Source organism: Nannospalax galili, unplaced genomic scaffold, assembly GCF_000622305.1.
Source record: "Nannospalax galili isolate Female #2095 unplaced genomic scaffold, S.galili_v1.0 scaffold1402, whole genome shotgun sequence".
Classification (NCBI taxonomy): Eukaryota; Metazoa; Chordata; class Mammalia; order Rodentia; family Spalacidae; genus Nannospalax; species Nannospalax galili.
In genome coordinates, this window is record NW_008348453.1 from 869,541 (window position 1) to 880,004 (window position 10,464).

Here is a 10,464-nt window from a genome sequence, read left to right on the forward strand (position 1 = left end):
CCCCCTTTTCCCAGGTTTGCATCAATTTTGTATCCTCCATTCTTTTTCATTCAATGTCTTCATGAGCCAGCTAGCATCAGTCTCCCCTACTTTGTCATCTGCCATTCCACCCCTCTCAGTCCCGTTCTCACCATGCTTCTGATTCTTCAACTCTCCTGGGGTATGCAGAGGTGTTTCACATATTTTCAGTCCTTCTTTCCTACCACATTGTATCAAAGGGCTTTGTCCCCTCCCCCTTCCTCCTCGTGATAAATGTGTATATAAGGTAGGAGAATGTGTGTGTGTGGGGGGGTGTATCTAGGATTGGGGATGTAGCTCAGCAGTAAAACTCGTGCCTAGCATGCATGAAGCCCAGGGTTCAGTACCCAGGAGAGAGGGACTGAGTAAATGAGGGGCCTAAAGCCAGTTATGAAATCAGCGGACTTGGTTTTGATCCTGATTGTGCCACTGACCTACTGTGTCTTATTAGCTTCTTCAATACTGTTTCCTTGTCTATAAGATGGGATAATTGTTACTCCAAAGACCAAACTCTCAGACAGCTGTGAAGATAATAGCAGATGGAATATGCAGGGGACTACTTTGTAAAGTTCTGATTTTCCCCTTGGGAGGCTGGAGAGATAGCTCAGTGGTTAAGACACTCTTGCAGAGGACCTGGGTTGGGTTCCCAATACCCACATGGCCACTAACAATCGTTCATAACTCCATTCCAGGGGATCTAATGCCCTCTTCTGGTCTCTGCAGGCATTGCATGATATGAGTGTTCTGCAGGCATGCAGAACATCCACACACAAAACTAAATTAAAAAAAATAAAAATAATAATTTGACTCATGGGATGATTCTATCAATAAGTACTATTGTTAAACCTCCTGTTTAACAGATAATGAAAAGGGCATAGAGGCATTCCTAAGATGCTTGAAGGACGTGCCCAGGCACACTATTCAAATGCAGACAGTACCCACTGGGTTGGAAATTATGTATTACTATTGGAAGATCCAGGCAGAAAGGCTGCCACAAGTTTCAGGTCAGCTTTGGTTACATAGAAGACCCTGTCTCATACAAATTATGGGGTCTGCCAAATGGCTCATAGGGTAAAGGCTTTTGTAGCCAAGCATGACGGCCTGAGTTTTATCTCTAGAACCCATAAGGTGGAAGGAGAGAATCCCCCTCCCAGCGTGCACACAAATAAATGCTAAGAACAAACTATGCAGTGCACGTGAGATGCTTAACGTGACTAGCGGATAGGATAGGAGCCGTTCGCGCTGAGGTAGTGACTTAGGAAGCCCTTGTTCCAAAGGACACCTGTAGGCTGACCTGAGATCTCCTGGGCCCAGAGCGGCGGGTAGTAAAACTACGACACCCACAAGGCTCTGCGGCACTTCCGATTGGTCTTGAGTGGAGGTTCGTGATTGGTTCTTTGGTGAACAAGAGGGCCCCTGGTTTAGGATTGGTCAAGTTGCTAGCTGCACGCCTTGAACCCGGAAGTAATCGCTTAGGTCCATGTGTAGAGAAGAAACCGGAGTTTGGAGGAGGAGGAGAGCGTGGATTTTAGGGCTCGTGGACAGGCTGGTTCCCCATCCCAAAACAAAACCGCTGTGACCTTGAGGACTACTTTGAGGTGCAGTACCAGAAGCTGACCTCACCATCTCGCTCGCTAGCTGTGCTTCATGGAATCTACGTTCAGCAGTCCCGCGGAGGCAGCCTTGCAGCGGGAAGCGGGCGTTCCAGGACAGCTCACCCCTCCCGAAGACCTCCACCGAGTGTACGAGCTGGAGAGAGTCACTGGATTTATCTGCGACTTGGGGTGTCAACGGGTGAGGGCAACTTAGGGAGGGAGGGTTGGTTTGCCTCTCAGGATGGTTGCCCGGAGGACTGGAATCTTGGTGCTACGGGAGGGCTGGAGGTGAGGGAATCGGAGCCTGTCGGTGTCGCTGTACCACACGCACCCACTCCGTGGGACCGTGTGCCCTTGTGGAAATAGGGGCTTTGAAGGTTGGCGGGGGGGGGGTGCTTTCTCGTGTGTGTGTGCGTGCGCGCGCGCGTGTGTTTTGTTTGGGAGTTTTGTTGAGACGGTCTCACAATGTAGATTAAGTTGGCCTGGAGTCCACGCTGGCTTCCAACTCAGAGAGAACCTCCCCTCAAACTCAGCAGCGCCACCATGCCCGGCTCGAAAGCATTCCTTCTGGAGAGCCTCTTGGTGGAAGAGTGCGATTGTTCCTGACTTTATGGCTTGTGTTTACAGGTGGCCTTGCAGTTCCCTGACCAGCTACTGGGAGATGCAGGGGCCATTGCTACACGGCTGGAGGAGACCACCGGAGCTAAGATGTTCATTTTAGGGGACACAGCCTATGGCAGGTATGAACTCAGGTTCTGCTCAAGTGGACAAGGCCTGGGGATCCAGGCTTCATGGGGTTTCCTGTTAGGACTGTGTCTGCCTCCACAGTCCTTATTTGCATGGTGATAAGAAACTCATGCTAGCCCCCCTCAGTGACAATGAATTCTTACCATGTTTCTTCAGTGGCCTTGTTTCCCATTGATGATGGCAATTCCTCCCAGGTTGGAACTCCTCTCATCATTGCTCTCTTCCCCCACAGCTGCTGTGTGGATGTGCTCAGTGCTGAGCAAGCTGAAGCTCAGGTCCTTGTACACTTTGGCCCTGCCTGCTTAAGCCCCCCAGCCCGCCCTCTGCCCACCATTTTTGTCCTTGGTCAGCATTCTGTGAACTTAGAGCTCTGTGCCAAGGCCTTTGAAGCCCAGAACCCGGACCCCACAGCACCTGTGGTGCTGCTGAGTGAGCCAGCCTATGCCCACGCCCTAGGTGAGAGGTTGTGCCTGTAAGGGAAGGGAAGGTAGGCCCATGGCTGCATGCTTTAATTTTCCCATTTTAACAGACACCCATAGAGCTCTTGATAGGGGCTTGGCCTAGCCTTTGCTTTAGGGTCACATTTAGATGAGAGATCCGCTTTGCTAGGCTCCAACTCTGATACCACCTCCTTCCCTTTCAGAGGCTTTGGCCACTCTCCTTCGCCCGAAGTACCAGGATCTGCTCATCTCTAGCCCAGCTGTGCCCCTCCCAGTAGAGTCCCCAAGTTCACAGCCTGAGCCCCTAGAGCGTTTTGGCCGCCGCTTCCCCCTGAATCCAGGGAGGTGTCTGGAAGAATATGGTGCCTTCTATGTGGGGGATTCTCAAACCAGCCCTGACTCCAGCCTTGACCCAGATCTGACCAGGCTGCTCTTGGGGTGGACACCAGGGCGGCCCTTCTTTTCCTGTTGTCCAGACACAGGACAGACACAAGACCAGGGTGCCCGGGCTGGGCGTCTAAGAGCACGAAGACTGTATCTGGTAGAGAGGGCCAGAGATGCCCATGTGGTAGGGCTACTGGCTGGCACATTAGGTGTAGCCCGACACTGTGAAGCACTGGCACACTTACGGAAACTGACTCAGGCTGCTGGAAAACGTAGCTATGTGTTGGCTCTGGGGCGGCCCACCCCTGCCAAGCTTGCCAACTTTCCTGAGATGGATGTCTTTGTGCTGTTGGCCTGTCCTCTCGGAGCCCTAGCTCCTGAGCCTTCAGGTGGCTTCTTCCGGCCTATATTGACACCATGTGAATTGGAGGCTGCCTGCAACCCTGCCTGGCCACCTCCAGGCCTGGCTCCTCACCTCACACATTATGCAGAGTTATTGCCTGGTGAGTGGTGGAGCCCCTTCTCAGCTTGAAACTCGGGGCTGGGAGTTGGAGTCCAGAGCCAGTATAGATTGCCTTTCTCCATTCCAGGCTCTCCTTTCCATGTGCCACTCCCATCGCCTGAGTCAGAGTTGTGGGACACCCCAGATGTGTCACTCATTTCTGGGGATCTCCGACCTCCACCTTCCTGGAAGACATCAAATGACCCTGGATGCTCTGCCCTAACCCCAAGGCCACAGATGGAGCTGGCTGAGAGCAGTCCTGCAGGTAAGTCCTATAATTCCCTACTCTCTGGTGGATTTCTTTCCAGATCCAGCCCACTCAGCCTGTGCCTCATTCCCTTTACAGCCTCATTCCTTAGTTCCCGGAGCTGGCAGGGACTGGAGCCCCACTTGGGTCAGACACCAGTGTCAGAAGCTGTGAGTGGAAGACGAGGGATTGCCATCGCCTATGAGGACGAGGGAAGCAGTTGATACCATGTGAAGCCAGAGAGACAGAGCAATTAGTCTGCTGGGATTTGTAGTGCTCCCTTTATCAACTTCTCATCAGCATGCAATGATCCTTAAAGGAGCCTGGACAGAGAGAATTCAGATAGCCCCTCATTGAGGATAGGATCCATGTCTATCCTGTCCTGGCACTGGCTTAGTACTTATCAGTTCAGTAAATGCTGTTTGACTAGTAGGGGGAAAGGCTCTTGGGCTTTCCTGAGGCCTTCTGGGTCCCTGGGAGCAGGCTGGGACCTGTGGCCAATTGCAGTTCCTGGTACAGGTCTGGCCTTGTTCAAGGGCAGGAGTTAGATGATCCAGACCAGGGTGCCTCAACCTCAGCACTGGTGACATTTTAGGCTGGGTAATTTTTTATTGTACAGGCTGTTCTGTGTATGGTATGATGTTTAGCAGCAGCCACAACCTCTGCCCACTGGGCAGAAGCATCTGTCTCCATCTATGATAACCCAAATTGTCTCCAGATGTTGGCAGCTGTCACATAACTGCTTGTAATTGACAACCACTGATCTAGACCTGCACTGTCCAGGACAGTATTCAGTAGACACATGTGGCTATTGAAGTTTAAAGTAGATGAAAAGCTTAGTTTCCTAGTCACACTAATCACACACATTTTAAGCACTCACATAGCTGCATGTGGGAACTGTGCAATTAGATGACTTTTCCATCACAGAGGCGCACTGGACAGTGTTAGGCTACCATGACTCAGACTTGCTCCTCAGGGACACCAAAGAGACTGAAATAAACCAAATATTTTTTTCTCATGTTTCTTTTTATTCACCAAACTTCAGTTCTTTACAAATCCTTTGGGTGGAGATGTGAATTGTATTTAACCAAATTCCTGTCCTCAAAGTGTGGTTAGGAAGACACAGTTAAATATGTAGTAACCCCATTAAATAGTGCTGTCTGTGAAGGACGCCCCAGGGGCAGCTGGATCTCATAGCAGGCACTTGATGGGGGAGTCAGAATGCTTCCCAGATCTTGTAGAGGAAAAAAATGAGAAGAAAAGGGGTAAAAAGAAATTTGGGCGTAAACATAGACATCAACTTGGTGGGTGCTTCAACCAAAGTGGAGTTGCCAGGGGTTGAGGGGTAGCTTGGCAGTGTACTTGCCTAGGATGTGTAGTCCCTGCGTTTCAACCCTCAGCATTGGGGGAAAAAAGTGGTGTTGTTGGATCCCGGGAAAACAAACAAAATTGACCTATTCATTCTCCACATTAGCTGAAAGTCTTATTGACATTGTCTAGATCATGCAATGCCCAGTCTAATGGTAGAGGCAGAACTGCAAACTGATCATAGGAACTGAGACAAGGTGAGAGCCAATCATGCATTCTACAAACACGTTCTGAGGACCCAAGTCTGCCAGGCACTAGAAATACAGCAGTGAAGGGCTGGTGAGATGGCTCAGAAGTTAAGAGCACTGGCAGCTCTTACCAAGGATACAGGTTCCATTCCCAGCATCCACATGGTGGCTAACAACCATCCTTAACTCCAGTTCCAGGGGATCTGATCCCTCTTCTGACCTCCCTGGGCATTGCATGCATGAGTGCACTTACATGTAGGCAAAACACTCATATACATAATGCAAAAATAACTTAAAAGAGGTAGAGTAGTTAAGTACAGAATACAGAAATCATGATGCTTCCACTTCTTAGAGAGGATGGGCAAACAGAAAAAATAAAACAAGAAATTTAGCATACCAAGGGATGATAAACAAGAACTTGGAAAACAATGCTGGGGGAGAGAAAAGGAGTGTTTAAGGGAGACGGATTGTAATTAAACGAACCTGGCAGGGAAATCCTTGGAGGTGAGCAAAGTGGAAGTTATAGAGTGAGCTACATGAATAATTATCAGGACAAAGGGAACAAATACAAGGGCAATGAGGGAAGGGTATGACTGGCACTTTGAAGGAATAGCATCGACGGTAGTCCAGCGGCAGAGTGGAGTAGTGTTAGCGTCCGGGGGTGGACATAGCTCAGGGTAGAGTCCTAGCACTCTTAAGGATTTTTCTTTTATTCTGAGTGAAATAGGAAACACAGGCTTATAAGAACCTGAACATCACGAGAGTCCACAGTGCCCTCCCTCTTGGGTGAGGGATGGCATCCTGGAAGAATGACTTCATGAGCACCAAGTACCTGTTTCAGGTAGAGGAAATTGTTCAACACCCTTCCGGAACTAGACAGAACGAGAAGAGGCCCCAAGGATCTGCACTGGCTGGAGGCTAAACGCGGGAGGCCAGTGAGCAGGGTAGAGAAGTGGCAGAGCGTGTGGAGACGCCAGAGGCACCGGTCGGAGATCTGGTCCCTAATGAGGACAGCTCCAGAGTCCTCAGCGGCCAGACTACAACTACCACGGTGCTCTTTGCGGGCCGCCGTCGCGCTGGAGGCCCGCAGCTACTCCGCGCCCCGTCGGGAGGGGGGGGTGTCACGTGGAGCCTGCACGTCACGTGGGCCGGTCAGGTGGCGCTGCGGGGCGGACGGTGGACGCCGGGACGCGGTTTATCTCTGGTCCTACGGATCCGACCCCTGCTGTCGGTGCTGCCATGACGGGGATAGCGCTACTCTACTCCGGGGTCTTCGTGGCCTTCTGGGCCTGCACGATCGTCGTGGGTGAGGCCGGCCGCGGGCCGCCGCTGGGCGGGGTGGAGTGCCGGGACGGGTGGCAGCGGGAAGCCGGGCAGGCCCGCGGCGGCGGCGGAGGAGGCTGGACCCAGGAGGCTGCTCGAGGGGCGGCGGTGGGAGCGGAGAGCCGCACTAGCCCCGTTCTAGGGTCGCTGCCGCCGGCTCGCTCTAGCTCGCGAGCGGCCTACTTGGGTGGTGAGCCGGCCGCTCCGGTTCCTGTTTTCCCGTGGGTTTTCCCTTCCCCCTTCACAGCTTGTTGGGCAAACAGCGACCTGGCCGGCGGGATCTGGTGCGGCCTGGCTCCCTCCGGATCCCAGGATTTTCAGGCCTGCGGGGCGTGTCTGTGGAGGACTTGCTGTCATTGGGGGAGATAGGTTGCCTAGGGAGTGGCAAAAAAAACAAAATGTGGCCCGAGCGTTGTTGTCTGTTATGCGTGGGGTACAGCCCGGCACTGTCGTTTGTCTTTCATGTAGGTGGCGGTCACCCGGGCATTATCTCTCTAGGTTAGGGAGCGTCTCTCCAGAGAGCAGCCCTAACCCTATTTTTCCTCGTTGCTGCAGGAATCTGCTACACGATTTTTGACTTGGGCTTCCGTTTTGATGTGGCATGGTAAGGGAGGGCAAGGAGAGGATTCCCCCCAGGAGCTCCTGTCTTCTGTAGTCTGAGCCTTTCCTCAGCTCTCTGGACATAAGGCCCTTTGGGAAATATGAATTCTATTCGTGCATCATCCCGGACCAGTTACCTGGAGTGGGTGGGAAGCTAAGGGTTTTGTGTCCACTTCCAGATCAGAGCTGAATGGCCTTCTTCCCTGTTTTCACACCAGGTTTCTGACAGAGACTTCCCCCTTCATGTGGTCCAACCTGGGCATCGGCCTAGCAATCTCTCTGTCTGTGGTCGGGGCAGCCTGGTGAGTGTTGGGATGGTGGGACTGGGGGAAGGGGCTGAATCATTGCAGATGGTGTCACTAGGTTCTTAATCATCCTGGGGACAGTGACTGCTTGGGTTCTTTGCATCAGGTTGCTATCCTTCCACAGGGGTATCTATATCACCGGCTCTTCCATCATTGGAGGAGGAGTGAAGGCCCCCAGGATCAAGACCAAGAACTTGGTTAGGTAAGTGTAAGGGCCCTTGGTTGTCAGAACCAGCTGTCGTGGAGGTTCAATGACGTATTGCCTCTGACCCGTCTCCTCACAGGGTGGATGTGAGTCAAAGAAAGTTGGCTGGGGAGTTTTCTGGGGAAGAAGGCTGGTTTCCTTCTCTTCTCTCTTCTCCAACCCTCCCCCAACCTTTACCATTACTGTTGCCAGCATTATTTTCTGTGAGGCTGTGGCCATCTACGGCATCATCATGGCGATTGTCATTAGCAACATGGCTGAGGTAAGGGAAGCCCACAGTTGGGGGTATCCACTCCATCCTATGTGTCCATCGTGTCCTATGTGCTGTCTATAGGTTGGGGAGGGGCAGGTGCAGAAGGGGTGATTTCTGATGTCTTATTTTGTCCCCTTCAGCCTTTCAGTGCTACTGACCCCAAGGCCATTGGCCATCGAAACTACCATGCAGGTAAGTGCATAGCAAAGGCTGGGTCTTCATTATCTGCTCCTGGCTCCTTCCCAGCCTAAGACTCCTCATTTTAATGTGCTCCTAGCTGCTTTGCTAGGAGTTGGGGTGGGAACTGGTCCCATTCACCCATGTTAGGCCCTTATCTTCATCACCTTCTGTGCTTGCCTTGGCCTCACTGAGCTGCTTTCTGTCTCCTAGGCTACTCCATGTTTGGGGCTGGCCTCACAGTAGGTCTGTCGAACCTCTTCTGTGGAGTCTGCGTGGGCATTGTGGGCAGTGGGGCCGCCCTGGCTGATGCACAGAACCCAAGCCTCTTTGTCAAGATTCTCATCGTGGAAATCTTCGGCAGTGCCATTGGTCTCTTTGGGGTCATTGTTGCAATCCTTCAGGTGCCAGATTCCCCTGGGGAGTTGTGTCCTTGTCCCCACCCTCCTTCCAGAAAAACAGAAGTGCTTCCCTTCTCTACCCATAACTGTAGAAACCCTAAACAGTTTCTACCACATTCCCATCCAACAGTTCCTCTTGTCTGTTGCTCTGTGTGTGTGTGTGTGTGTGTTAGCTCACCTTTAGCCCTCCTTTCTGTCGTTAGTCATTCTTTTCCTCTACAGTCTCTGGAAGTACAGATGTCTTCTTTGTGGTCTAGCCTGGGTTGGGATTGTCTGCATCAGTCTGACTTGTGTTTTCTTTGTCTCAGGGTCTTTGTGCATCTGTGTGTGACATGCCTGTCAGAACAGCATGTCTGGACTGTGTATTTTGTCATACAGTGTGTGGGTCTGTGACTGAAAGATCAGCTTGATGGTATAAACTTGCTTTTGGGTGATGGCCTGGGTTGATCTGGACTGTCCAGATGCTGCTTCTCTTCCTCACCTTGTCCTGCAGCTGAACTCTGTTGTTGCCTGGTTATCGCTTCATGTGTCTGTCCTGATGTGGTCATTTATTTGTTGTGGTATGTCCAGCTAATCACTGGCTTGTTGGGTCTGATCTTATCATTGGTCAGTGTCTTAGCTATTTCCCTGCCCCTGCCTGATTTCTCCTGTTCTTGTTTTGCAGACCTCCAGAGTGAAGATGGGTGACTAGATGCTCTGTGTGGGTGGGGCCGTGCCCCACTGTTATTTATTGCTGTTTTTCCTGGGACAGCTGGAGCTGTGCCCCTTAGCCTTTCAGGGGCTTGGTGTTCCGGGTCCTCCTGCACTCACCTGTTGCTGCCTGTTGACTTGGAGGCACTGCAGTCCAGGCTGAACCCCCAGTGTGGGAGTGGGCTGCTGATAACTGTGTGTGCAGCTGTGCACCTGTACTCCCAACATCCACCCCAATCCACCTTCCCAGTGTTTGTGAAATAAACATGGTATTTGTCCTGGTCAGTGCAGCTTCTGTTGTCCCTTCCTCCACCTTCAGAGAAGAGTAAAGGGCCTGTGCACTCATGCCAGCCTCTGGTCATCTTTCTGACTGTGCACACCATCTCTCCTCTGGATGGTGCTGGCTCCTAGGTGGGGAGGTAAGGGTGCTGGGCTGGCTACAGTGCTGCAGGCTTCATTGAAGAATCTGGGTTCTGGGATCCTCCTAGCCCCGTGTCCTTGGATCCCTGTCCACTATGTCCAAAATGGCTGCAGCTAGTTTGTTCTACTCTCAGGTGTCCTCACTCCCTACACCTGGGACTAGGAGTCCATTCTCCTACCTTTCTTGATAGTCCTGTACCAGTATCTAAACCCAACAACCTCTACTCAGGTCTTAATTCCTGGGGCCCTGTTCAGCTCTGCCCCTCCCTGTCCAATTCTGGTTTTCTTCTAATCTTACCCAACCTCCGGTTTCCCCAGAAGCCCTAGCCGTCTCCAGGACTGGCTGACCTTTAATCATGTGCCCATGAAAAAGCTGGAAACCTTCTAGCTCCCTGGCCCCGTCGCTACCCTCCAGACCCCACCCCAACTACCTGAAGGGCCTAGCCAACCCCTCCCGGCCTCTTCCCCATCCCTAAGCCTAACTGGCGAGGAGCCTGCCGGATTCCCGACTCCTCCCAGGTCGGGGCCTCGGCGTCGCGGGGCGCACTGGGCCGCGCAGGGCCGACGGCTGGGGCGGGAGCTGAGCGCGGCGCGTGCGGGC

The 10,464-nt window shown here is 52.3% G+C and overlaps 2 protein-coding genes across 4 annotated transcripts; both read left to right on the plus strand.

Annotated features, from left to right (window-relative positions):
* Positions 1-1,473: 1,473 nt before the first annotated feature.
* On the plus strand, positions 1,474-4,951 carry Dph2 (diphthamide biosynthesis 2). Of its 2 annotated transcripts, XM_008845395.3 has the most exons (6): positions 1,474-1,812; positions 2,241-2,353; positions 2,593-2,816; positions 3,004-3,687; positions 3,775-3,951; positions 4,033-4,951. In XM_008845395.3, the coding sequence occupies exons 1-6, from the start codon at positions 1,666-1,668 to the stop codon at positions 4,155-4,157; spliced, it is 1,470 nt and encodes a 489-aa protein (XP_008843617.1). In that variant the 5' UTR covers positions 1,474-1,665; the 3' UTR covers positions 4,158-4,951. The 2 variants fall into 2 exon arrangements, with proteins under 2 accessions (XP_008843617.1, XP_017656651.1); XM_017801162.1 differs by lacking the exons at positions 1,474-1,812; positions 2,593-2,816.
* A 1,666-nt stretch (positions 4,952-6,617) lies between these two features.
* Positions 6,618-9,728, plus strand: Atp6v0b (ATPase H+ transporting V0 subunit b). Of its 2 annotated transcripts, none has more exons than XM_008845397.3 (8): positions 6,618-6,791; positions 7,368-7,416; positions 7,631-7,714; positions 7,842-7,919; positions 8,115-8,184; positions 8,316-8,367; positions 8,566-8,756; positions 9,418-9,728. In XM_008845397.3, exons 3-8 carry the CDS (start codon positions 7,656-7,658, stop codon positions 9,442-9,444), a joined length of 477 nt encoding a protein of 158 aa, XP_008843619.1. In that variant the 5' UTR covers positions 6,618-6,791; positions 7,368-7,416; positions 7,631-7,655; the 3' UTR covers positions 9,445-9,728. The 2 variants fall into 2 exon arrangements, with proteins under 2 accessions (XP_008843619.1, XP_008843618.1); XM_008845396.2 differs by having other exon boundaries at positions 6,622-6,795.
* Positions 9,729-10,464: the final 736 nt, after the last annotated feature.